We start from the raw sequence: 25,877 nt of genomic DNA, 5'->3' as shown, positions 1-25,877 counted from the left end.
ATACCTGAGAAGTGCAGCTTGGTCTCTTCATATTCCCCATTCTGTGAAAGAGAAAGAAAGGGGTCGAAATTTAGACATTTTTACTAGGTTGGCACTTGGCAGGCAGTAACAGAGGAGAGGAAGATGAATTGTATGAGTTGACCTACCTTGGTGGTGCAACCAATAGTTAATGTGACATCGGGACATTCACTGAGGATGACTTTGCCAGAGAATACCTCCTTGCATGAAAAACTGCATTCATCTTTGCCATTTTCGTAGTAGGCAATGGGCTGCAGTAAGAAAATAATTTTTCACATGTCATGTCTCAACTGACTTGGCTCCTGCCCCTCTGCATATCGTTGATGATACCACCAATGGTGATATGTAAAAAAAAAAATAGTACTAATAAAAATGTCTGACTTCACATTGTATCTACTTGTCATGACCACATATATAATAGATTACCTTTTTGCCAGTGGTCCAGCTCTGATCACATTGGGGATTCACTGCTCCAAATGGTGCTTCAAGTGTGTTTGTACCCTCTTGACATGTGTAGTCAATTTGCTTCTCCACTACAGGGGCAGCGGACACGGATACTAAAAAAGTGAATAAAGAAAAGGACGAGTGGGATTGGGAATCCACCTAACACCAAGAAAGGATGATGTCAACCTAAATCCACTGTATTATGCAGCATACTAGGCAGAGTGTCATCTTAACGGAGGTGGTCACTATGGTGTATTTGTATTTATTCCGGATCCCCATTAGCGGCTGCCAAGGCAACAGCTACTCTTCATGGGGTCCAATCACAATTACATACAATAAAACAATACATAACACAACACATTAATACACACTACTCTACCATAACATATCTACAATACAAAATCAATAATACAGCAAAATAAAAATATTAAAATGTAGGTGTTTGCGAATGCTGTGTGTGTGCCTGTGTGTGTGTGTCTCTTCACAGTCCGCGCTGTTCCATAAAGTGTAGTTTTATCTGTTTTTTAAAATCAGATTCTACTGCTTGACTGAGTTACATGATGTGGAATAGAGTTCCATGTAGTTCCATGGCTCTCTGTGTACATCTAAGGGCCAGCAGTGCTAGTCTGTTCTGGGACAATTGTCAAGAAAGTGGAGCACTTGTGTTAGCTCCCCCAAGTTAAGCCATAAGTTCAGAGGGCTAACAGAGTCTTGTGAAAACAACCTAGGTTCAAATCCAGTTGGTTACATCAGCACATTGGCCAATCCTTATTGAAATGACAGGTGGTCCTTGTAAACAACAGGGTGTGATTACTTTTCTGAAAGAATGCATCACATGGAGAGGAAGTGGCTAATAGCTGACATATAGTTGATCCATTGTGCTTGTTTTGCTTAAACTGATATCAGTGCCTATATAGCTATTTTTTTTTCTCAAAATTGGGACACTGCATGATGACACTGGGCAAAAACTGGTTGAATTCAAGTTGTTTCCACATAAAAATATGAAATAAAGTGATGACGTTGAATCAACGTGGAAAACTGATTGGATTTGAAAAAAAGTCAACAAACTTTTAACCTAATTTCAATGACATGGTGCCATTTTTTGTTGATTTCAAGTTGAATTCACGTTAGTTGACAACTCAACCAAATGTAAATCAAAACTAGACGTTGAACAATGTGGGCACATTGCAATGCTTGACAAGACACTTGACATACCTGACATGACTGTTGACATGACTGTTGACATCTTGTTATTGGAAAAATGTAAATACAGAATAAGAATGAGAGTATTCTACATTATAAACGCGCACAGCACATTTAAGCCTGGGACATCAATGATTCAAAGTTGCCCTTAGTGGGAGTGACAATATAATTCTATGGGAGTGACCTTACTGAGTAAAGTAGAAGGTTTGTCGGCACTGATGGTTTGTTTAGATAGCAGGTTAGGAGAACTAACGTGGCAGGTTAAGATAATTAACGTAGCAGGTTAGGAGAATGAGGTTAAGGTTAGGAAAATAGTTGGGGTTAGGCATAGCTAAAATGCCTACAGTTGTCAACAACTGGTACTGGTAGCAACAACTGACAAACCATCAGTATCATTACACCGGGCAGGAACTTGTGGTGCGCACAATACATGTACGGGGAGGGTTAGGGGGAAGGTGTTGTAGGAGATGATTGGTTGGTTGATTAAGCCGACTAAACCAATTCTTATGCGTCTGGAGTTTCTCGCAGTCTTTCTGTATTGGCTAATGAAGGCCAAGTTTGACGTGTTGGTCCACCAGACTCTTCACGTATTTGGGCGGAAGTGTCTGGGAATGAGATTAGCTACATTACCATGCAAACTGCATATCCTAAATTAGGTAGGACTAGGCTGCTATTGATATCCCCATTCAGCATGCGTGAACTATTTTCATGATGTATTTTTTAATGACATTTCCTACCGACACACGTCAAATGTAACCTAATCTGACACAGCCCAATTACTCGAAAGACCACACAGTCACACACTAACAAAAGAGGGTTCCTCAATGGTTCTTTGGACTGGGTGATGGTTCTGTGTGGAACCATAATGACTCAAATAACCCTTTGAGCCCTTCAATGGTTCTTTGCAGTTCACAAAAAGTGAACTTTTAGTGTTAACAGAGATCTGTATATAATGACGAGATGCTCATGTCTCCGCCCTAACAATAAGAGTCGTTATCCCAAAGGCGGGAAGGCAGGCGACAAGCTTAGGTCCAAAATAAGACCATAGAAACACATTAGGCTTATTTTTGACAGATTTTGGCGACTGAAACCTCTCGCTTCACGTCTTCCTCTCTGGTGAAAATTAAAAAGTAGGGGCGGCAGCTCATTCAAATATTTTGGGGTGTTTTGCTCAGATCGCTTTTTGTGCAACCGTGAGTGAAAGTGTCATTCCAGTTAATCTAATCTGTTGTGTTATGCTGTTAGGTGTTAAATATGACTAGTGAAGGTCTTGTGACGGACTCATGTCTGGCCATGCATCAATTGAGAACTGTGGTCTAAATCAGTGGTTCTCAAACCTCTCCTCAGGATCCCTCAGCTGTTCCAGAGTTTGCACACCTGATATAACCAATTAACACAACAATAAAACCTATGGAGATTTAACAATATAAAATGGCTAACCAGAAATTAAACCTGTATTGTTCTTCAAAAGGTTGTATCTAGATTGAGAAAGGTTCTATAAAAAGGTCCACAAAGGTTCTACAAAGAACCATTAAAAAAAATTATATACAGCACCAAAAAGGGTTGTAGCGATAGTGGAACCCCTTTTGAGGCTACTGTCACAGGTGTTATTATTAGCATATTCAATCTAACAAGTGTTTTCATTGGCTAATTGACTTGTCATGTGATTATAGCTTAACGTATTTGAACCCCCCATGTTTTTTTGTTTCTTGGCAGCTTCCCACAGGAAGTGAATGTTGTCTGGAAGAATGGTAGCATGAGTGGGCAGAGCGCTTATGGTTATGTTTGGTGAGAGCACATGGCTAATGAAGTTTGAGCTTTAATGGAGAACTGGAGAAAATGGACGCCTGCCTCCTGGGCTGCAACACTTCATGTGCCCCTTTTGTTTTCTTTGGTTTGTTGGTGTTTCTTGTGATAAAAAAAAAATCTATCTTGGTTTAAAAGTTAAACATATGAGGAAATTATATTTATAAAAGGTTTGGAAACTGTAACTAGATAACTGACAAGTTGAAACTGATTGAAAACCATACCTTACAAAATCAATATTCAAAACTGTCATTTGTTGTCTGCCTCTGCTTTCAAACTGCCTGCTCAAACCAGACCTTAGAACCTGTCACATTCCACCTCATGACACTATAAAACCTTTTTTAAAGTGATTTATAGATCAAGGGCGGCAGGCAGCCTAGTGGTTAAGAGTGTTGGGCCAGTAACTGAAAAGGTCGCTGGTTTGAATCCCAGAGCCGACTAGGTGAAAAATCTGTTGATGTGCCCTTGAGAAAGGCACTTAACCCTAATTGCTCCAGGGTTGACGTCAATAATGGCTGATCTCTCCGAGGGTGTCTCAGTGGGAGTTGGGCTATGCAAAAAACACATTTCCATTTCACACCTCGCACAGGTTACCCACTTGTACATGAAGTTAAACAGAATGTACAAGAGGATATGTTGGCAGTGGGGCAGCTTTTTAATTGCTCGGGGGGTACTTCTTAAGTAAGGAGTGGGCTGTTCTCTGTGGGGAGCTCAAACTTTATCCCAGTGTCCCAACAATACACAGAATCTGGAGACGGCGGAGACGCCCTGATGACATTGCACTACCTGCCTGCCCTTGGACATGCTGACCTGACCACCACCTCCGCTGACCATCTAGCTATGAGCTTCCAGATCCTCTCATGACCGCGGCTGCCCATCTACTGGAAGTGTCAAGAAGCACTCAAGACTTGATCTAGCTACTGTTATAGCCTACATTTATTTTAAAATTACTTTTTGTTTATTTTGTTTAACAAGCGCTTTGACATTTTATCTGTAATGAAAATCACTATAAAAGTTTAATAAATTATGTATTATTAAATATAAGAACCCCCTATTTGAGTTTTTTAATGGTTCTTTATAGGACCTTCCAAAAAGGGTTCTATATAGCACCAAAAAAGAATCCGCTATCATAACAAGCCAAATAACCCTTATTTTGCAATATATAACCATTTGTTTTTAGTGTGCACTCAACTCATCTATGGGATAGCCACCCCGTTAAGCAGAAAGGAACTGACATTTTATTTTTCAATGGTAAACGGCCTGAATTAATTATCTTCATTTATCCACCATCTTTGGCCCAGCTACTAATAAACTGCGAAATAAAGTATTGAGTTAACATTAAGAAATAACATCCAGTGACAACGGTAAGTTCCATTTTGCTTAATTTTAACGCTATGTATGAAAACATATGTATGAAAAACAGCCTACCCAAACACATCCAGAATAGTAGAATGCCCTGTATCGCCATGATATGCTCAACAAATGCAAATCCGAGTGCACGCGCACCTGAGATCACACCCAGAATATGTAATTCTATTGGATCACATTCACACCTCATACAGGACTGTTTTAATTTCTTACTGAAGCTGAAGTGCCCGTGTACACCCACTGTGACGAAGTACATGCCATGTTTGTAGTCATTTGCAGACGGGTCTCTACGGGAATACACATAGTTTCACTTCCATTTTAGCCTATTATATAAAATTGATTAACTTCTGTTCTGGATCATCATCTTCATTGCTGTAGTTCTACGAATATGTTTTTTCAACTCGTCTGCATTCTAGGTATGTTGTCATTTCTATTTAACAATGAATTTGATATCAGTCTAATTGGCAGGCTCACCTGAAATTATGATTTACCTTGTGTTTGTCTATAGCTGCCTCCTTGCAAGGTGTGCTCACACAGGATAGGCCTACACAAGAGGTGAAGTCAGTTTGTGGAGAGGACTCAATTCTGAAATGTAAAGCAATATGTAAGCCTGGGGTCCATTACCGGGCAGTGAGGTGGTACAAGGTAAGCTTTCTATTATTGTGATAGCACAAACTGTGTGTTTTGAAGCATGCAATATATGCATTTTTTTATGACATTTCCTACCGACACACGTCAGATGTAACCTAATCTGACACAGCCCAATTACTCGAAAGACCACACAGTCACACACTAACAAAAGAGGGTTCCTCAAGGGTTCTTTGGACTGGGTGATGGTTCTGTGTGGAACCATAATGACTAAAATAACCCTTTGAGCCCTTCAATGGTTCTTTGCAGTTCACAAAAAGTGAACTTTTAGTGATAACAGAGATCTGTATATAATGACGAGATGCTCATGTCTCCGCCCTAACAATAAGAGTCGTTATCCCAAAGGTCCAAAATAAGACCATAGAAACACATTAGGCTTATTTTTGACAGATTTTGGCGACTGAAACCTCTCGCTTCACCTCTTCCTCTCTGGTGAAAATTTAAAAGTAGGGGCGGCAGCTCATTCAAATATTTTGGGGTGTTTTGCTCAGATCGCTTTTTGTGCAACCTTGAGTGAAAGTGTCATTCCAGTTCATCTAATCTGTTGTTATGCTGTTAGGTGTTAAATATGACTAGTGAAGGTGTCTTGTGACAGACTCATGTCTGGCCATGTATCAATTGAGAACTTGTCTAAATCAGTGGTTCTCAAACCTCTCCTCAGGATCCCTCTGCATAAAATATACAGCACTGGTCCCAGACCAGCAACCTGGTCTCAGAGCATTTTGTATTATTCTGTACGTAAATCCGAGATACTAATCCCCGAGCCGACTAGGTGAAAAATCTGTCGATGTGCCCTTGAGCAAGGCACTTAACCCTATTTGCTCCTGTAAGTCGCTCTGGATAAGAGCGTCTGCTAAATGACCAATTATTTATTTATTTATTATTTATTTAGTGTGGTATGGTTACATAAGACAGATGGTTACTTAAGGCAAAAACTAAAGGACGGTGATTGGTCAGGGAGGATAGGCGGGCATATAACGCAAATATTTAGCAAACCAAAGGTTGCGAGTATGAATCTCATCAGGGACATTAGCATTTTAGTTAATTAGCTACTTTTAAACTACTTAGCATGTTAGCTAACCCTTCCCCTAACCTTAACCCTTTTAGCTAACTCCTAGCCTAGCTAACATTAGCTAGAATTCGGAACATATATGTTTAGCAAATTTGTAATATTTTGAACGTTTAGTAAATTCGTAACATATAATAGGAATTGTAATTTGTAACATATCATACGAAATAGGTGATGGACATCAACAAATTAATACATACCATACGAAATGTAACATATCATACTTACTGCTACATCTCAGATTTACATACAGAATCATACGAAATGCTCTGAGACCAGGTTAAGACCAGCTGTTAGAGGCATAACCTCACACCCTCTTAAGGTTAAGACCAGCTGTTAGAGGAGTAACCTCACACCCTCTTCTCCCAGCTCGGTGAGGAGCCCTCTAATAAGGAGTCTGGTCTATTGATGAAGAGGCTATCACATAACAGCACCACCCAATGGTACGCCGGTCTGGAGCGTGAAGTGGAACTTTTGGCTGATGATTCTTTCGATATCTTCCTGCCCAATGTAACGGCTGTTGATAGCGGGAGGTATAAGTGTCTCCTGGCAGCACCTGTAGGAGAACAGAACCAGGAGGGGCAGATTGTCCTCAGAGTGACAGGTGAGTGTGTTCTACTCTCATTATGAGCTTGTTTTGGTACATAGACCTACTGGATACTGTATGTGAGTGTTTTAAATTGGACCCAGAGAGAGTTCATCTTTTAAAACGTTTCCAGTGATGCTCAAGGATTTGTGGAAAACATTTTTGCAGGTTGCCTTGAGTCCACAGACCAATCAGAAGAAAGGGACACCATCCTAGTTCTTTCCATTGTGGGGCTTGTGGCAGCATTGCTGATATTCACCATCAGCTATGTGAGTTACAACACTGCCAGCTGTTCCTCTGACTTATTTTTTTGTATTAAAACAGATAAAAGAAACTAACATTTTATGGTAATGGTTTCCATGTATTGCATGTATTTCATTTTCTTTGAAATGTTTCAGTTATTTACTCAATAATGTTAATCTTTACCATAGGTCATCCTACGGAATATGTTATTGCAAAGGAGCAAGAAGTATCCACAAGAACCGCTTCTAGATGCACCCCTTGAGAAGAAGGATTTAATGTTGATCTACACTCTGGGGCCAAACTGGTCAGGACAGGCTTCCATAAAACATGTCTGTGTGTGAGAGCCTGTTCTGCTAGTTTGGGCTCATTGGATACTTGAATGTGAAGAGGAAACACAGAGAAAGACTAGGGCACTTTTAAAGCTGAGCAAGGAGCCTAAGAGTCATGTCTACTTTCCAGGAGAAGAGTTCACCTCTAGAGCAGATGGAGGCAGACAACCCTCTGGCTGGTCCTGTAGAACTAAGATGTGTAGGCTTTTCAAAGAAATGAAACAAACAGAAGCCTACACCCTTTCACTCAGACAGCCAAACAGCAGTACAACCAGGCTAGGGCAGCAGTTCTGCAGCAACGACTGCCTGTCTGCAGCATTCAGACACCTGAGATGCTCAAGGAAAAGGGCCTGGTGAAGGGACCCCACGATCTAAGCCCCAAGATCTAACCTCAACAAGGAGCTTCAGGAAGGGGTGCAGGAATGGTCCACGATGAGGGGTCATTCTGGAGGGTCGCTCCATGGCAATGTTGGGGTTAATTCCATTTACATTTCAGTCAACCCAGGAATTGACATTGAGTTTGAACTGGAAAATGACCAATGTGTACAGCATTGAATTTCATGCCTAATTCAATTCCTGTACTGACTGGTATAGAACTGGAATTGATCTCAGCACTGTTTCATGGGGCTCACCCATGTTGGAAGGGTTTGATGGGACCCGAGACAAGCAAACCTCCCAATGAACTCTGTTCAGACATAATTTATAACTTTTTGTTATTTTGTGAGGCCAAAACAGTATGCAGACCCCCCCCCCCCCCCCAAAAAAAAGGGCTTTGGTGAATATTAGCGAAAAGTAATTGACAGAAAATAAACTTTGTATAAATCTCTATCAGGTTTTTAAAATATGATCAGCAATTCTGTGGATACATTGAAAATAAAGAAGACATGTAAATAATGTTGTAACGTACTGTATCTGAAGTACAAGTGCTATGTGTTCTTAGATAAATGTTCTTTAACTTTTTCTTAAGAGGAGTCCTCACTTTTTTAGTCACCACAGTAATAATGTTTCTCTGAGAACAGTTCATTGTTACTCAGTATATTACACGTTATGAAAACGTATTTAGCCTACCATTTTACAGAGGCTTACAAACTAGATAACTGTTTTTCTGCATTGTATGCTGTTTGAAGTGCTAAATGGCTGGCAACAAATCTCTACCTATTTCACACGACACATTCTGTTATATTTTATACTAGTTATATACTGTACCTTGCCATTAGTCATTTCCGTTACCTGTCAATGTTGTAATGTGCACATTTTAAAATGGTTGATCACAATTTTCCTCAAGGGCTAACATAAAGTGTTAGCTGAAATATTATATTTTGGATAGCTGTTTGAATTGTTATACATAAATGCCCCTTTACTAATCTTTTAAGTGACAACATTTCTCTGAAGTCTCTGTCATTGTCATCGACAATCACATTACCCCAAACACATTACAAGGTAATAACATCACAAAGCATAAAATGGAAGCCAGGTGGGTTACATGTGATCTAAACAACATTGAAAATGAAAATCCTTTACAAACATGAAATTCCATGTAGCTTAAAAAAATGAAATACTATAGAATAACTAAATATTTGTTTTTAATTGCATCACCATATCACAGGGCAGTTTGACATGAGGAGTGCATGGATATGGGTCATATACTTTAACAGTGACCTTTTTTCATGCCAACTGTGTGATCATAGCACTTAACACATTATTGCACAATAATAATAAGCTTAACAGAATTAAAGAGTACAAATGCAAAGCAACAAGAAAATGTGCTTATTCGCTGCTCATGTAATACTAGTGTGTATCAAATTAGGTCTGTCAGTTAATATAAATAAGAGGAGAAAAACTGATGTTTCGTATGTCTCCATGAAATGTACAAGGTGATATCAACCTATTCAGTTAGTCACTTGTCTCTAAGCTTATTGTCTGATAGGGATAAGTGTAGCTTGTAACTTCAACAATACATTTATTTCCGTACCAATTATAAATTGCAGAGTAGATAGTGGACACTATAAAAATAAGTTTAAACATTTTTATCCTAATTTTGATACTGGTCCGTCCACAGGTTAAGTGAGTACCTTCCTCATAACACAACATCATTAGGATTTCAGACCAGTAACTCTGCAATTGCCAGTTCATTTCATCACTTCCAAGCCCAAGATGAACTGATTAACCTTGAGCGCTTTCTGTTACTGCTCTGCATCTCTAACATCTATAGTGCCTTCAGAAATATTCATACTCCTTAATTTATTCCACATTTTGTTGTGTTACAGCCTGAATTTGTATTTGTATTTATTATGGATCCCCATTAGCTGCTGCCAAGGCAGCCGCTACTCTTCCTGGGGTCCAGCAAAATTAAAGCAGTTATACATTTTAAAAACATTACAATACATTCATAACAGATTTCACAACATATTAAGTGTGTGCCCTCAGGCCTCTACTACCACTTATCTATAACACAAAATCCATGTGTACATGTGTGTATAGTGTGTATGTTATCGTGTGTTATGCATGTGTCTATGTTTGTGTTGCTTCACAATCCCTGCTGTTCCATAAGGTGTATTTTTATCTGTTTTTTAAATCTAATTTTACTGCTAGCATGAGTTACTTGATGTGGAATAGAGTTCCATGTAGTCATGGCTATATGTAGTACTGTGCGCCTCCCATAGTCTGTTCTGGACTTGGGGACTGTGAAGAGACCTCTGGTGGCATGTCTTGTGGGGTATGCATGGGTGTCCGACCTGTGTGCCAGTAGTCAATGTCAATACCTATTCAGAATGGATTAAATCAATCACATTATTCTTAAAACCACTCTGCTGGCTTGCCTCTGAAGCTAGCAGGGTTGGTCCCTGGATGGGAGACCAAATGCTGCTGAAGTGGTTTTGGAGGGCCAATGCCCCAGGGCAGTGATTGGGGACATTGCCCTATGTAGGGTGCCGTCTTTCAGATGCGATTGTTAAACAGGTGTCCTGACTCTCTGTGCTCACTAAAGATCCCATGGCACTTATCGTAAGAGTAGGGGTGTTAATCCCGGTGTCCTGGCTAAATTCCCAATCTGGCCCTCATACCATCATGGCCACCTAATCATCCCCAGCTTCCAACTGGCTCATTGTCACATCTCCTCCCGTTGCTCCCCTCCGGCGCTCTGATTCGCCGGTCTACTGAGCCACTGGTCTGAGCGCACCACCTCGGCAACACCGGAATGGAAACCCAACGCACCCTAATCTCCTCCAGCGCACCTGCACCTCATCATCACCCCTATATAGCCCTGGGCGTGTGTGTGTGTGTGTTGCCTCTTCGTATCCTCAGTACTCGTCACACTCATTCATCCCTCCCCTCCTCTCCCCTGTAACTATTCCCCAGGTCGTTGCTCTAAATGAGAATGTGTTCTCAGTCAACTTACCTGGTAAAATAAGGGATAAGTAAAATAAAATAAAATAAGCCAGTGGTTCTCAAGCAGGGGACCTAGGGCTCTAATGGAAAGGGACTCAAGAGCTTTTAAGGTTCCTTGAAAAAGTAGGGAGAAAACTAGAGTTTGACACACATTAAAATATCAAAAGCAATGTTCAATTTGATATAGTGAGTGTCAACAATTAATATCAAGCAGCCAGTTTACTCTTTAAAATGACATCTCTAATGTAGGGGGACCCCAGATTTTCTGAAACAATTTTACAAAGTAAGCCTTTGACAAGTAAGCAGGGCCAGAACGGCCCATAGGGGACCCCATATTTCCTGTAACTGTTTTAAGGGGCCTCAGAAAATAAAAGATTGAGATGCCCTTGCCCTTTGGAAAAAGATCAGGCAATGATTTGACTTTTTTATTCAAATACCTGTGCTGTGAGGGAAAACTGACTATACCGAGATAATATGTAAATGATGGCCCTTTAAAAGAATACCAGTGACTCGACTCACAGGGCTCGACGCCCCTTCTAGGTCTTGGTTCAGTGCTTCCAGAGCGCAGCCGAGCCTGGTCCAGAGCAAGGGGAATTCCTCACCTGGAAAATCCCATCAAAGCAGCTGAAAAAGGGCTCGGCTGACGCCTTTTAAATATGGTTAAGACGTAAATTATAACATTTTCTTCTAAACACAGACCTATAGGATTGTTTTATATGCGGTCGCACGCAGCCAACCTACCTTCGTCGATGTTCCGCACAGGCACTGCGCAATATCATGATTTTCTGTCTGGTGCGCGAGACTACAGCAGCCTAGTGGTCTCGATACATTTTTCTTCTCATAAAAATTAGGTCCATGTTACAGTTACAGTCTGAAATATATTACATAGAGCCAATAACTATTGTTGATAAAACAAGTTTACTGGAGAACTGAGACCAAGTAGAGACTTTGGACAAGGTGGATAATTGTATAATATAAGGCAGTTTATTCAGAGGTAAAGATATCTGGAATCGCGTGCACGGACCCGTTCGTCAATCTCGTAGGGAGATATCTGAGAGAGCCCCTAAACATTGTGTGCTGACATTTTATACAATAAAATGAAGTAGGTTGATTCTAGTAGTTCTGATCTTCTGATTGGTCCTGATGAGTTGGGCGAGGTCCCCTCCAGGTTAGTATCACTGTTGCATTGGCTCTGAGTCGGGTTCTCTGTCTTCAGATGTTCAGCCTAAGAGAAGAGGATTTGTGTGTGTGTGTGTGTGTGTGTGTGTGTGTGTATGTGTGTGTATGTGTGTGTGTGTGTGTGTGTGTGTGTGTGTATGTGTGTGTGTGTGTGTGTATGTGTGTGTGTGTGTGTGTGTGTGTGTGTGGGGGTGTGTGTGTCCTCAGAGCAAGAACTCGTGAGTTGGAAGAACTGAGAGACCTATGGCGTGGGTGTTGTTCTTAGCCACCTGCTGATAAGGCTGACAAGATAGAAGTCTTTTGTGCATTGTATTAAATACAAAGGCCCAACACAAGATGGGTCATGCACAAGATTTTAGTCAGACCAAGCTATAACATTATATATTTACTACGACACTATGTCTCCTTTCAATTACGTTTTGCGTTGCCTTTCCTACTTACCAAATATGAGGGTCATCAAAGGCAAGAGCTCCATATTTGATGCTGATATGCCATCTGTGAAGTGCACGAGTTAATAAATAAATGCGGGGCGTGGAAATAGGCCGCCTATCCTTTCTTTGGATTGATGGATACATCTAATTATTGTAATACTTTTTTAAATATTCGATGAGGGTTGTTGACATCACTGCCTGTATTCAATGAAGAGAGATGCTACGCTACTACCCTCATCGCATGAATATGCATAGCCATCTCGAGACTCCGATATAAAGTGTTTTTTCTCGGGATGTCACGTGTCCTACTTAAATTAGTACACTCGTAACAACTTAAGCATTACGAAACTTCTATTCGATCAAATAAACCTCACGTAGTAAACAAATAAGCCATTCATGTTTTGTTGACCAAATTCGACACTCGTTGACCTCTATACAAAAACTCCTTGCTTGGTGGGCGAAACAACGAAAAAACACCACCTGCTGGAGGGAGACAGATTTTCCGCCGAGTTGGACCTCTCTCTTCCTCAACAGATAGTCTAGTCTACTTTGACTTTAATATTTTAGCAGGCTATATCTACGCCTTGAATACGACAGAGAAATCTAGATAACTTTTTGGTGCTGAACAAAAAATGCGTACTCTGGTCTTTCTCCATGCCTTTGCACTACGTAAATTGACATTTCCTTTTAGACCAACAAGTCTTTACGTCTTCCCGTACAAACATTTTTGCAGTTTTGAAACTGCAGTAAAAGTGCAGTCGACTGTGGCATTTTGGACGCAGTAACTGCAGTGAACTGCAGTGAACTAAATTACTGCAGTAAAAAAAACTCTTATTTCGGACGCAGTATAACTGCAGCACTGCGCTCTGACTGCAATCTTTTTTCGTAAGGGCTGTCTATCAAGGTTCAACTTGACATTTACCTTCAATTTTTCCAGTTTGCGTGCACAGCAGGCTTATGAAGGAAGCTGAAGATACAAAGTCGATATGCGGCGAGGACTCGGTTCTGAGATCTTCTTACCTGGGGTCAAGTACCGGTCAGTGAGGTGGTACAAGGTAAACTACATTGTGTTACTCTTTTCCAGGGAGTTAGTGTGGCTTGCTAACGCTGACAAACGCCCTGGACCAGAGACATTGACATTACATTTACATCATTTAGCAGACACTCTTATCCAGAGCGATTTACAAATTGGTGCATTTTAGGCAGGATTAGGCGGATTGACGAGGGCGACATTTTCGGAGCTTAATTGACCAAGACGCACCTCCAACAACACATACAACCTCACATAATTATGCACCAAAACAAAGACAATTTCTCTCAACCAGTTGCACATGGGCTATTTAGGTGAGCGCTGATACCCCGGCTGCCGTCCTGTGATAGGCTAATAAGCAGTGCCCACTTTGTCAAAGGCAGGGACACTAAATATGTATCTTGCCCATTCCCAGCGCGACTCCCCAGGGAGCTCTCCACCAACGTTCCGGTAAAAAAATGATCTAACATAGGCCTAAATCATGTAGCAGATATTGCATATGGTAGAAAGAGTATGTGGCCTTTTCTGTAGCGTACAGGCTGGAGATAAAATGTATGACAATGTAAGGAGATGGACACTTTTTACATCATGCAGATTTCTCCGATCAAATAGCCTAACCTAAATGGCGCCCAGTCAAATAAAAAATGCGCTGACATGTTAACAAACAACATATCCTAAAAACAGGACAGGTCAAAGTAAAATGGACAATATGAATGGACAATCAGGCTACTCACAACTGCTGTCCAGGAGTTTCACTCTGGGCTAAATCAAATCAAATCAAGGCAAATTATATTTATCACATGTGCTGAATACAACACCTTACCTTGAAATGCTTACTTACAAGCCCTTAACCAACGATGCAGAATTAAACAAATAAGTAACTAAGAAACTGTCATGATCAGTGGTTTCAAGTTTGTATCCATCACGAGCTGATCTTAGCGAAAAAGAAAATACTTCTGCATTTCCCACTGTGTAAACACATTGCAAATAGGCTCAGTATAACTCCTCCTGATAAAGTTGGGTATCTGATATTGTAGAGCTTAAATAGCCAAATTGATTAGTCACAGAAATCAGGACACATAAAACCAATGCAAAGGCCTGTTTTACAAATGGTGGGCAGCAATTTTTTGTCAAGCCTAGGGCGGCAGAATGGCCAGGACCGGCGCTGAGAGACCTACTATTGCTTATGTGAAAAGGGCAATTTTGGAATAATGACATGTGCTTGCTGAAGGCAAAACATAACTCTAGATTTCTTACATACTCATATTCTTCTTCTTTGATTTCTTTAGCCCGCTCTAGAGCTTAAATGATTTAAGCTATTAACACCAAATCAACTTCTAAATGTCCAGACTGCCCCACCACGGATTGCTTTAGAAAACATTTTTGATAGCATTGATACTTTTTGAACTATAACAATATTTAAATGAGCTCCCAATGCAATTCAGTTGCAAAAAAAGGCCCATAGACTTGAATGGTAAAAATATAAAATATTCTAGACCAATCTCCTCCTACACCATTTTAAGCTATCAACACCAAACCAACGTTGATATGTTCAGACTGGCCCAATTTAAGGCTAGGCAAACCGAACAAGTGTGCTCGCATCCCTTAAAAGCCTTCCGCTTGAAAAACAAGAAGAAAGCGGCAATAGTACTTTGTCCATTTTGATACACCATAGCCAGCATATACTTCTTCATAATAGTCAGAATTAAGCTAAGATAACTCAAGAAATCTGTCATTAATTTTGAAGTTTTGGCCGAGGAGATCTTAGTTGCGCAATTTTACATCTAACTAAGATGTTTAGTGCAGTATTTCTCAATGAATAAATGTGCATGAAAACGATCGTCTCTCATTGAATGACAACAAATACTTTATTGATATAATCCCCTGAGGCTCAGTTGGTAGAGCATGGCGCTTGCAACGCCAGGGTTGTGGGTTCGTTTCCCATGGGGGGCCAGTATGAAAATGTGTGCACTCACTAACTGGAAGTCGCTCTGGATAAGAGCGTCTGCTAAATGACTAAAATTTAAATTGAAGAATCCCTACTGTTGACCAATCACCGAAGAAGGGGCGTTGACTTCAGCTACCGACTTCGGCTTGCCTCCAGCAAAAAATGTGTGTGCCCGAACAGCTGAAAAACCCCTCACTGAAGTCCAAAACGAACAAAAACGTCACAAAATATCGGCGTAATATATGCACAAACTCTTCCGAACTGTTTCGTCTGGGAAGCATGTGGACACCTTTAGATTGCTTGTCAAATTATTTTTTTATACTATGTATACTTTTTAAACTATAACAATTTTAAATTTGCTAAATTAACATTTAAAAATTGACCTGTTCATTGGCCAATTAAGCTACAACTTAAAAAAATTCAGGCTATCCCAACTTCAAATTCTTTAAAAGCTTTATTAACTATAACTATGTACAGTTGAAGTCGGAAGTTTACATACACTGGTTGGAGTCATTAAAACTCGTTTTTCAACCACTCCACAAGTTTCTTGTTAGCAAACTATAGTTTTGGCAAGTCGGTTAGGACATCTACTTTGTGCATGACACAAGTAATCTTTCCAACAATTGTTTACAGACAGATTATTTCACTTATAATTCACTGTATCACAATTCCAGTGGGTCAGAAGTTTACATACACTAAATTGACTGTGCCTTTAAACAGCTTGGAAAATTCCAGAAAATGATGTCATGGCTTTGAAGCTTCTGATAGGCTAATTGACATAATTTGAGTCAATTGGAGGTGTACCTGTGGATGTATTTCAAGGCCTACCTTCAAACTCAGTGCCTCTTTGCTTGACATTATGGGAAAATCAAAAGAAATCAGCCAAGACCTCAGAGAAAAAATGGTAGACTTCCACAAGTCTGGTTCATCGTTGGGAGCAATTTCCAAATGCCTGAAGGTACCACGTTCATCTGTACATCAAATCTTATTGGACACATGTGCAGAATACAACAGGTGCAGACATTACAGTGAAATGCTTACTTACAGCCCTTAACCAACAGTGCATTTATTTTTTATAAAAAAGTAGAATAAAACAACAAAAAAGTGTTGAGAAAAAAAGAGCAGAAGTAAAATAAAATAACAGTAGGGAGGCTATATATACAGGGGGGTACCGGTGCAGAGTCAATGTGCGGGGGCACCAGCTAGTTGAGGTAGTTGAAGTAATATGTACATGTGGGTAGAGTTAAAGTGACTATGCATAAATAATTAACAGAGTAGCAGCAGCTTAAAAATATGGGGTGGGGGGAGGCAGTGCAAATAGTCCGGGTAGCCATGATTAGCTGTTCAGGAGTCTTATGGCTTGGGGGTAGAAGCTGTTGAGAAGTCTTTTGGACCTAGACTTGGCACTCCGGTACCGCTTGCCGTGCGGTAGCAGAGAGAACAGTCTATGACTAGGGTGGCTGGAGTCTTTGACAATTTTGAGGGCCTTCCTCTAACACCGCCTGGTATAGAGGTCCTGGATGGCAGGAAGCTTGGCCCCAGTGATGTACTGGGCCGTACGCACTACCCTCTGTAGTGCCTTGCAGTTGGAGGCCAAGCAGTTGCCATACCAGGCGGTGATGCAACCAGTCAGGATGCTCTCGATGGTGCAGCTGTAGAATTTTTTGAGGATCTGAGGACCCATGCCAAATCTTTTCAGTCTCCTGAGGGGGAATAGGCTTTGTTGTGCCCTCTTCACGACTGTCTTGGTGTGTTTGGACAATGATAGTTCGTTGGTGATGTGGACACCAAGGAACTTGAAGCTCTCAACCTGTTCCACTACAGCCCCGTCGATGAGAATGGGGGCGTGCTCAGTCCTCTTTTTTTTCCTGTAGTCCACAATCATCTCCTTTGTCTTGGTCACGTTGAGGGAGAGGTTGTTATCCTGGCACCACACGGCCAGGTCTCTGACCTCCTCCCTATAGGCTGTCTCATCGTTGTCGGTGATCAGGCCTATCACTGTTGTGTCGTCTGCAAACTTAATGATGGTGTTGGAGTCGTGCCTTGTCATGCAGTCATGGGTGAACAGGGAGTACAGGAGGGGACTGAGCACGCACCCCTGAGGGTACCCCGTGTTGAGGATCAGTGTGGCAGATGTGTTGTTACCTACCCTTACCACCTGGGGGCGGCCCGTCAGGAAGTCCAGGATCCAGTTGCAGAGGGAGGTGTTTAGTCCCATGATCCTTAGCTTAGTGATGAGCTTTGAGGGCACTATGGTGTTGAATGCTGAGCTGTAGTCAATGAATAGCATTCTCACGTAGGTGTTCCTCTTATCCAGGTGGGAAAGGGCAGTGTGGAGTGCAATAGAGATTGCATCATCTGTGGATCTGTTGGGGCGTTATGCAAATTGGAGTGGGTCTAGGGTTTCTGGGATAATGGTGTTGATGTGAGCCATGACCAGCCTTTCAAAGCACTTCATGGCTACAGACGTCAGTGCTACGGGTCGGTAGTCATTTAGGCAGGTTATCTTAGAGTCCTTGGGCACGGGGACTGCTTGAAACATGTTCGTATTACAGACTCAGTCAGGGACATGTTGAAAATGTCAGTGAAGACACTTGCCAGTTGGTCAGCACATGCTCGGAGTACACGTCCTGGTAATCCGTCTGGCCCTGCGGCCTTGTGAATGTTGACCTGCTTAAAAGTCTTACTCACATCGGCTACGGAGAGCGTGATCACATAGTCATCCAGAACAGCTGGTGCTCTCATGCATGCTTCAGTGTTGCTTGCCTCGAAGTGAGCATAGAAGTGGTTTAGCTCGTCTGGAAGTCTTGTGTCACTGGGCAGCTCGCGGCTGTGCTTCCCTTTGTAGTCTGTAATTGTTTTCAAGCCCTGCCACATCCGACGAGCGTCAGAGCCGGTGTAGTACGATTCAATCTTAGTCCTGTATTGACTCTTTGCCTGTTTGATGGTTCGTCGGAGGGCATAGCGGGATTTCTTATAAGCGTCCAGGTTAGAGTCCCGCTCCTTGAAAGCGGCAGCTCTACCCTTTAGCTTAGTGCGGATGTTTCCTGTAATCCATGGCTTCTGGTTGGGGTATGTACGTACGGACACTGTGGGGACGACATCATCGATGCACTTATTGATGAAGCCAGTGACTGATGTGGTGTACTCCTCAATGCTATCTGAAGAATCCCGGAACATGTTCCAGTCTGTGCTAGCAAAACAGTCCTGTAGCTTAGCATCTGCGTCATCCGACCACTTTTTTATTAACCGAGTCACTGGTGCTTCCTGCTTTAGTTTTTGCTTATAAGCAGGAATCAGGAGGATAGAGTTATGGTCAGATTTGCCTAATGGAGGGCGAGGGAGAGCTTTGTATGCGTCTCTGTGTGTGGAGTAAAGGTGGTCTAGAGTCTTTTTTCCTCTGGTTGCACATTTAACATGCTGGTAGAAATTAGGTAGAATGGATTGAAGTTTCCATGCATTAAAGTCCCCAGCCACTAGGCGCGCTGCCTCTGGATGAGTGTTTTCCTGTTGACTTATGGCCTTATACAGCTCATTCAGTGCAATTTTAATGCCAGCATTGGTTTGTGGTGGTAAATAGACAGCTATGAAAAATATAGATGAAAACTCTCTTGGTAAATAGTGTGGTCTACAGCTTATCATAAGATACTCTACCTCAGGCGAGCAAAACCTTGAGACTTCCTTTGATTTTGTGCACCAGCTGTTGTTTACAAATATACACAGACCGCCACCCCTTGTCTTACCGGAGTCAGCCGTTCTATCCTGCCGATGTAGCGTATAGCCCGCTAGCTGTATGTTGTCCATGTCATCGTTCAGCCACGACTCGGTGAAACATAAGATATTACAGTTTTTAATGTCCCGTTGGTAGGATAACCGTAATCTTAGGTCATCCAATTTATTCTCAAATGATTGAAGATTGGCTAATAGGATAAATGGGAGCGGCAGTTTACTCGCTCGCCGTCGGATCCTTAAAAGGCACCCCGACCTACGTCCACGATATCTCTGTCTCTTCCTCATGCGAATGACGGGGATTTGTGCCTTGTCGGGTGTCTGTAGGATATCCATTGCGGCCGCCTCGTTGAAGAAAAAATCTTCGTCCAATACGAGGTGAGTAATCGCTGTCCTGATATCCAGAAGCTCTTTTTGGTTATAAGAGACGATGGCAGAAACATTATGTACAAAATAAATAAAAAATTACGTGGAAAAACACATAAAAACACACATAATAGTACAATTGGTTAGAGGGCTGTAAAACGGCAGCCATCTTCTCCGGGACAAAGATCGTACTTTTTGGAGAAATGTCCTCTGGTCTGATGAAACAAAAATAGAACTGTTTGGCCATAATAACCATCGTTATGTTTGGAGGAAAAAGGCGGCAGCTTGCAAGCCGAAGAACACCATCCCAACCGTGAAGCGCGGGGGTGGCAGCATCATGCTGTGGGGGTGCTTTGCTGCAGGAGGGACTGGTGCACTTCACAAAATAGATGGCATCATGAGGAAGGAAAATGATGTTGATATATTGAAGCAACATCTCAAGACATCAGTCAGGAAGTTAAAGCTTGGTCGCAAATGGGTCTTCCAAATGGACAATGACCCCAAGCATACTTCCAAAGTTGTGGCAAAATGGTTTAAGGACAACAAAGTCAAGGTATTGGAGTGGCCATCACAAAGCTCTGACCTCAAGCCTATAGAAAATGTGTGGGCAGAACTGAAAAGGCGTGTGCGAGCAAGGAGGCCTATAATCCTGACTCAGTTACACCAGCTCTGTCAGGAGGATTGGGCCAAATTTCACCCAATTTATTGTGGGAAGCTTGTGGAAGTCTACCCGAAACGTTTGACCCAAGTTAAACAATTTAAAGGCAATGCTACCAAATACTGATTGAGTGTATGTAAACTTCTGACCCACTGGGAATGTGATGAAAGAAATAAAAGCTGAAATAAATCATTCTCTCTACTATTATTCTGACATTTCACATTCTTAAAATAAAGTGGTGATCCTAACTGACCTAAGACAGGGAATGTTTACTAGGATTAAATGTCAGGAATTGTGAAAAACTGAGTTTAAATGTATTTGGCTAAGGTGTATGTAAACTTCCGACTTCAACTGTAAATGTAAATATATTTGCATAAAATAACTCACCAACAGTAACTCTTGATCCGTTCAAGCTAGAGACACCAAACCAACTTTCACATGTTCAGACTATCCTAGCTTCAAATTCTTAAAAACGTTTAGAAACTGTAACTATATACATTTGCATATATTTCTATAAAATGACTCACCAACAGTAACTCTTGAACCGTTCAAGCTAGAGACACCAAACCAACTTTCACATGTTCAGGCTATCCTAACTTCCAATTATTAAAAACGTCAACTATAACTATACAAATGTGCATATATTAGCATAAATTACTCACAATAGTATCTCTTGAACTGTTCAAGCTAGACACCCCAAACCAACTTTCCCATGTTCAGGCTGTCCTAACTATACACTTTTAAAAACGTTAATCAACTATATATGTTTGCATAAATTAGCACTAAATAACTCACCAACAGTAACTCTTGAACCGTTCAAGCTAGAGACACCAAACCAACTTTCACATGTTCAGGCTATCCTATCCAATCAATCAATCAATCAGCTAACCCATTAATACATTTTTACAGCTACCTACTTATTCAACTATAATCAGTCATTACCATTACTACTGCAGTCAGTACCACTACAATAACCTATTTAAAAACCATAAATACTTTAAAAACAAGCTAGCAAGCACACCACATTTTCTTCAGGAAATGAACTTTTCTAGTATTGTAGACTGCCTTTGTCTAGCCACTTAATCATATCAATCTTCGTCCACTCTTTACTCCATCTAAAGACAGCAGAACTCATAACTTTTATGTTCCTGGCCAATTTAACCTCAGGTTTGTCTCCTGCTGTGCTGATGAGCAAAATGTTGTCTGGATTAATTTGAGCAATTGAACCATGGAATATCTTTGATTCGACTACTAGACTATCTGCCTTTTGCTGTTTTTCTGGAGATCTTTGGCTGCTCACACCGTACCTAAGTGTCACGGCCGTCTACGGAAGGAGTGGACCAAAGCGCAGCGTTTGTAGCGAACATGACTTTATTAAAGTTAAAGTGCACGAACGAGAAAACAATAAACAATGACGGATAGTGAAGTCCTCAGTACACAGACTGAAACATGGAACAAAAACCCACAACCCTAAGGTGAACACTGACAGTTTAAATATGGCTCCCAATCAGAGATAACGAGCCGACAGCTGACACTCGTTACCTCCGATTGGGAGTCACATGACGAGACAAGACACTACAACCAAAACCAAACACAACCAAATGAACACACCCTATACCCAACACAACCAAATGAATACACCCTGGCTCAAACTACACAGTCCCGGAGCCAGAGCGTGACAGTACCCCCCCCTAAAGGCGCGGACTCCGACCGCGCCTACACCCCAAAATAGGGGAGGGCTGGGTGGGTGTTGCTCCTCGGAGGCGGCTCCGGCTCCGGGCTTGACCACCACCCCACTTCACTCCCCCCGTAGTGCCCCCGGTCCGATCTGACCCAGCTTGCTGGATCAGGACCTCCGACGCGCACCCCTGGCTTGGCGCGTGAGGTAGGAATGGACCGGAACTGGCAGACGATACGCACCCTTTGCCTGGTGCGTGGAGCCGGAACAGGCCTCACCAGGCTGAAGACTCGCATCCCTGGCTTGGTGCGAGTAGCAGGAATGGGCTGGATCAGGCTGACGGCTCGCACCCTTGGCTTGGTGCGAGTAGCAGGGACGAGCTGAACCAGGCTGACGACTCGCACCCTTGGCTTGGTGCGAGTAGCAGGAACGGGCTGGACTAGGCCGACGACTCGTACCCCTGGCTTGGTGCGAGTAGCAGGAACGGGCTGGACCAGGCTGACGACTCGCACCCTTGGCTTGGTGCGAGTGGCAGGAACAGGCCGGACCGGGCTGGCGACGCGCACCGTAGGTTTGGTGCGAGTGGCAGGAACAGGCCGGGTCGGGCTGGCGACGCGCACCGTAGACTTGGTGCGGATGGCAGGAACAGGCCGGACCGGGCTGGCGACGCGCACCGTAGGTTTGGTGCGAGTGGCAGGAACAGGCCGGGTCGGGCTGGCGACGCACACCGTACACTTGGTGCGGGTGGCAGGAACAGGCCGGGTCGGGCTGGCGACGCGCACCGTAGGTTTGGTGCGAGTGTCAGGAACAGGCCGGGTCGGGCTGGCGACGCGCACCGTAGACTTGGTGCGGGTGGCAGGAACAGGCCGGGCTGGGCTGGCGACGCACACCGTAGGTTTAGTGCGTGGAGCAGGAACAGGCCGGGCTGGGCTGGCGACGCACACCGTAGGTCTGGTACGTGGAGCAGGAACAGGCCGGACAGGGCTGTCGACGCACACCGTAGGCTTTGTGCGTCGAGCAGGAACAGGCCGGGCTGGGCTGGCGACGCACACCGTAGGCTTTGTGCGTTGAGCAGGAACAGGCCGGACCGGGCTGGCGACGCGCACCGTAGGTTTGGTGCGAGTGGCAGGAACAGGCCGGGTCGGGCTGGCGACGCACACCGTACACTTGGTGCGGGTGGCAGGAACAGGCCGGACCGGGCTGGCGACGCGCACCGTAGGTTTGGTGCGAGTGGCAGGAACAGGCCGGGTCGGGCTGGCGACGCGCACCGTAGACTTGGTGCGGGTGGCAGGAACAGGCCGGGCTGGGCTGGCGACGCACACCGTAGGTTTAGTGCGTGGAGCAGGAACAGGCCGGGCTGGGCTGGCGACGCACACCGTAGGTCTGGTACGTGGAGCAGGAACAGGCCGGACAGGGCTGTCGACGCACACCGTAGGCTTTGTGCGTGGAGCAGGAACAGGCCGGGCTGGGCTGGCGACGCACACCGTAGGCTTTGTGCGTTGAGCAGGAACAGGCCGGGCTGGGCTGGCGACGCACACCGTAGGCTTTGTGCGTTGAGCAGGAACAGGCCGGGCTGGGCTGGCGACGCACACCGTAGGCTTTGTGCGTTGAGCAGGAACAGGCCGGGCTGGGCTGGCGACGCACCCCGTAGGCTTTGTGCGTAGAGCAGGAACAGGCCGGGCTGGGCTGACGACGCACCCCGTGGGCTTGGTGCGTGGAGTAGGAACAGGCCGGTCCGTACTGGGAACACACACCACTGGCCTTAACCGAGGATCAGGAACGGGCCGGACCGGACTGGTAACACACCTCAGTCTCTCACGCCGTGCCTCAACTACTTCCCTCCCTCTACTCGCCAATGGCTCCCGTAATCCGGTAGCCTTCTCTCCACGTCTCCCTGTGGCAGCCTCCTGCTGCCCAGCCGCCCAAGCCATGTGCCCCCCCCCAAAAACTTTTTGGGGTTGCCTCTCGTCCCTCCGACGATGGCCCTGCTGACGCCGTTGCTCCTCTCTCGCCAGGGCCTTGATCCTCCCCCAAGGTCCCTTGCCCCCGAGCATGTCCTCCCAGGACCACGATTTGCCCACCTGGGCCATCGCCAGCCTCTCGATCTCCTTACCCGGCGCTTCCTCCCATGTCCAGTCTCCTTGCTCCTGGACACGCTGCTTGGTCCTTTTTTGTGGGTTTTTCTGTCACGGCCGTCTACGGAAGGAGTGGACCAAAGCGCAGCGTTTGTAGCGAACATGACTTTATTAAAGTTAAAGTGCACGAACGAGAAAACAATAAACAATGACGGATAGTGAAGTCCTCAGTACACAGACTGAAACATGGAACAAAAACCCACAACCCTAAGGTGAACACTGACAGTTTAAATATGGCTCCCAATCAGAGATAACGAGCCGACAGCTGACACTCGTTACCTCCGATTGGGAGTCACATGACGAGACAAGACACTACAACCAAAACCAAACACAACCAAATGAACACACCCTATACCCAACACAACCAAATGAATACACCCTGGCTCAAACTACACAGTCCCGGAGCCAGAGCGTGACACTAAGTGGCTCACACTAGTGATTTACGATCTGAGATGTCCTCAGTCCTCATTGTAATCTTCATTATTGAAACTGCAGCACTGGTCCCAGACCAGCTGTTAGGGGCATAAAGTAACCTCACACCCTCTTCTCCCAGCTTGGTGAGGAGCCCTATAATAAGGAGTCCGGTCTATTGATGAAGAGGCTATCACATAACAGCACCACCCAATGGTACGCCGGTATGGAGCGTGAAGTGGAACTTTTGGCTGATAATTATTTCGATATCTTCCTGCCCAATGTAACGGCTGTTGATAATGGGAGGTACAAGTGTCTCCTGGCAGCACCTGTAGGAGAGCAGAACCAGGAGGGGCAGATTGTCCTCAGAGTGACAGGTGAGTGTTCTACTCTCATTGTGTGCTTGTTTTGGTATGTAAGCAAACTGTATACTGCATGTGGGTGTTTTAAATTCCTCTGTGCTGATATATACTCTTTTAAAGTTTCCAGTACTGCTCAAGGATTTGTGTATTATTTTTTCATTTGCAGGTTGCCTTGACAATAAGTCCATAGACCAATCAGAAGAAAGCAAAACCATCCTAGTTCTTTCCATTGTGGGGCTTGTGGCGGCATTGCTGATATTCACCATCAGCTATGTGAGTTGTCCACTGTTCTCTCATTCAATGGTGATGGTTTCAATGTATTACATTTTCCTTTGACATTTTGTATGTTATTTACAACAACAACAAACAATCTTTACCATAGTTAACCCTTATGAATATGTTATTACAAAGGAGCAAGAAGAATCCACAAGAACAACTTCTAGATGCACCCTTTTGAGAAGAAAGATTTTATGTTGATCTACACTCTGGGGCCAAACTGGTCAGGACCGGCTTCCATAAAATATGTCTGTGTGTGAGACCCTGTTCTGCTAGTTTGGGCTCATTGTATACTTGAATGAGGAAAGACTAATGAACTTTTGAAGCTGAGCAAGGAGCCTAAGAGTCATGTCTACTTTCCAGGAGAAGAGTTCACCTCTAGAGCAGATGGAGGCAGACAACCCTCTGGCTGGGTCTGTAGAACCAATATGTGTAGGCTTTTCAAAGAAATGAAACAGAAACAGTAGCCTACACCCTTTCTGATAAATGTAAAATATCAGGGCCATTATGACAAACTTACACAGAATGAAAGTTAAAGTGAGAGCTTAGTCTGTAAAATAAAATAAACCACGG

At 43.5% G+C, this 25,877-nt stretch overlaps 1 protein-coding gene and 1 pseudogene across 2 annotated transcripts; both read left to right on the top strand.

The window, feature by feature from the left end:
* Positions 1-5,227: 5,227 nt before the first annotated feature.
* Positions 5,228-7,996, top strand: LOC311139435 (CD83 antigen-like; the record flags this gene model as incomplete). The annotated part of the gene is made up of 5 exons (XM_084174311.1): positions 5,228-5,255; positions 5,348-5,484; positions 6,926-7,160; positions 7,311-7,411; positions 7,574-7,996. 5 exons carry the CDS (start codon positions 5,228-5,230, stop codon positions 7,724-7,726), a joined length of 654 nt encoding a protein of 217 aa, XP_084030437.1. The 3' UTR covers positions 7,727-7,996.
* Positions 7,997-13,697: 5,701 nt separating this feature from the next.
* LOC311139963 (CD83 antigen-like) lies at positions 13,698-25,564 on the top strand (annotated as a pseudogene). Its single transcript has 4 exons — positions 13,698-13,766; positions 24,809-25,043; positions 25,195-25,301; positions 25,411-25,564. The product of its transcript is annotated as a CD83 antigen-like (transcript).
* The last annotated feature ends 313 nt before the right edge of the window (positions 25,565-25,877 follow it).

This window comes from Coregonus lavaretus (genome assembly GCF_964263955.1).
Source record: "Coregonus lavaretus genome assembly, chromosome: 13".
Taxonomy (NCBI): domain Eukaryota; kingdom Metazoa; phylum Chordata; class Actinopteri; order Salmoniformes; family Salmonidae; genus Coregonus; species Coregonus lavaretus.
Note: the sequence above shows the minus strand (reverse complement) of the source record. Positions and strands in the feature narration are given on the sequence as shown.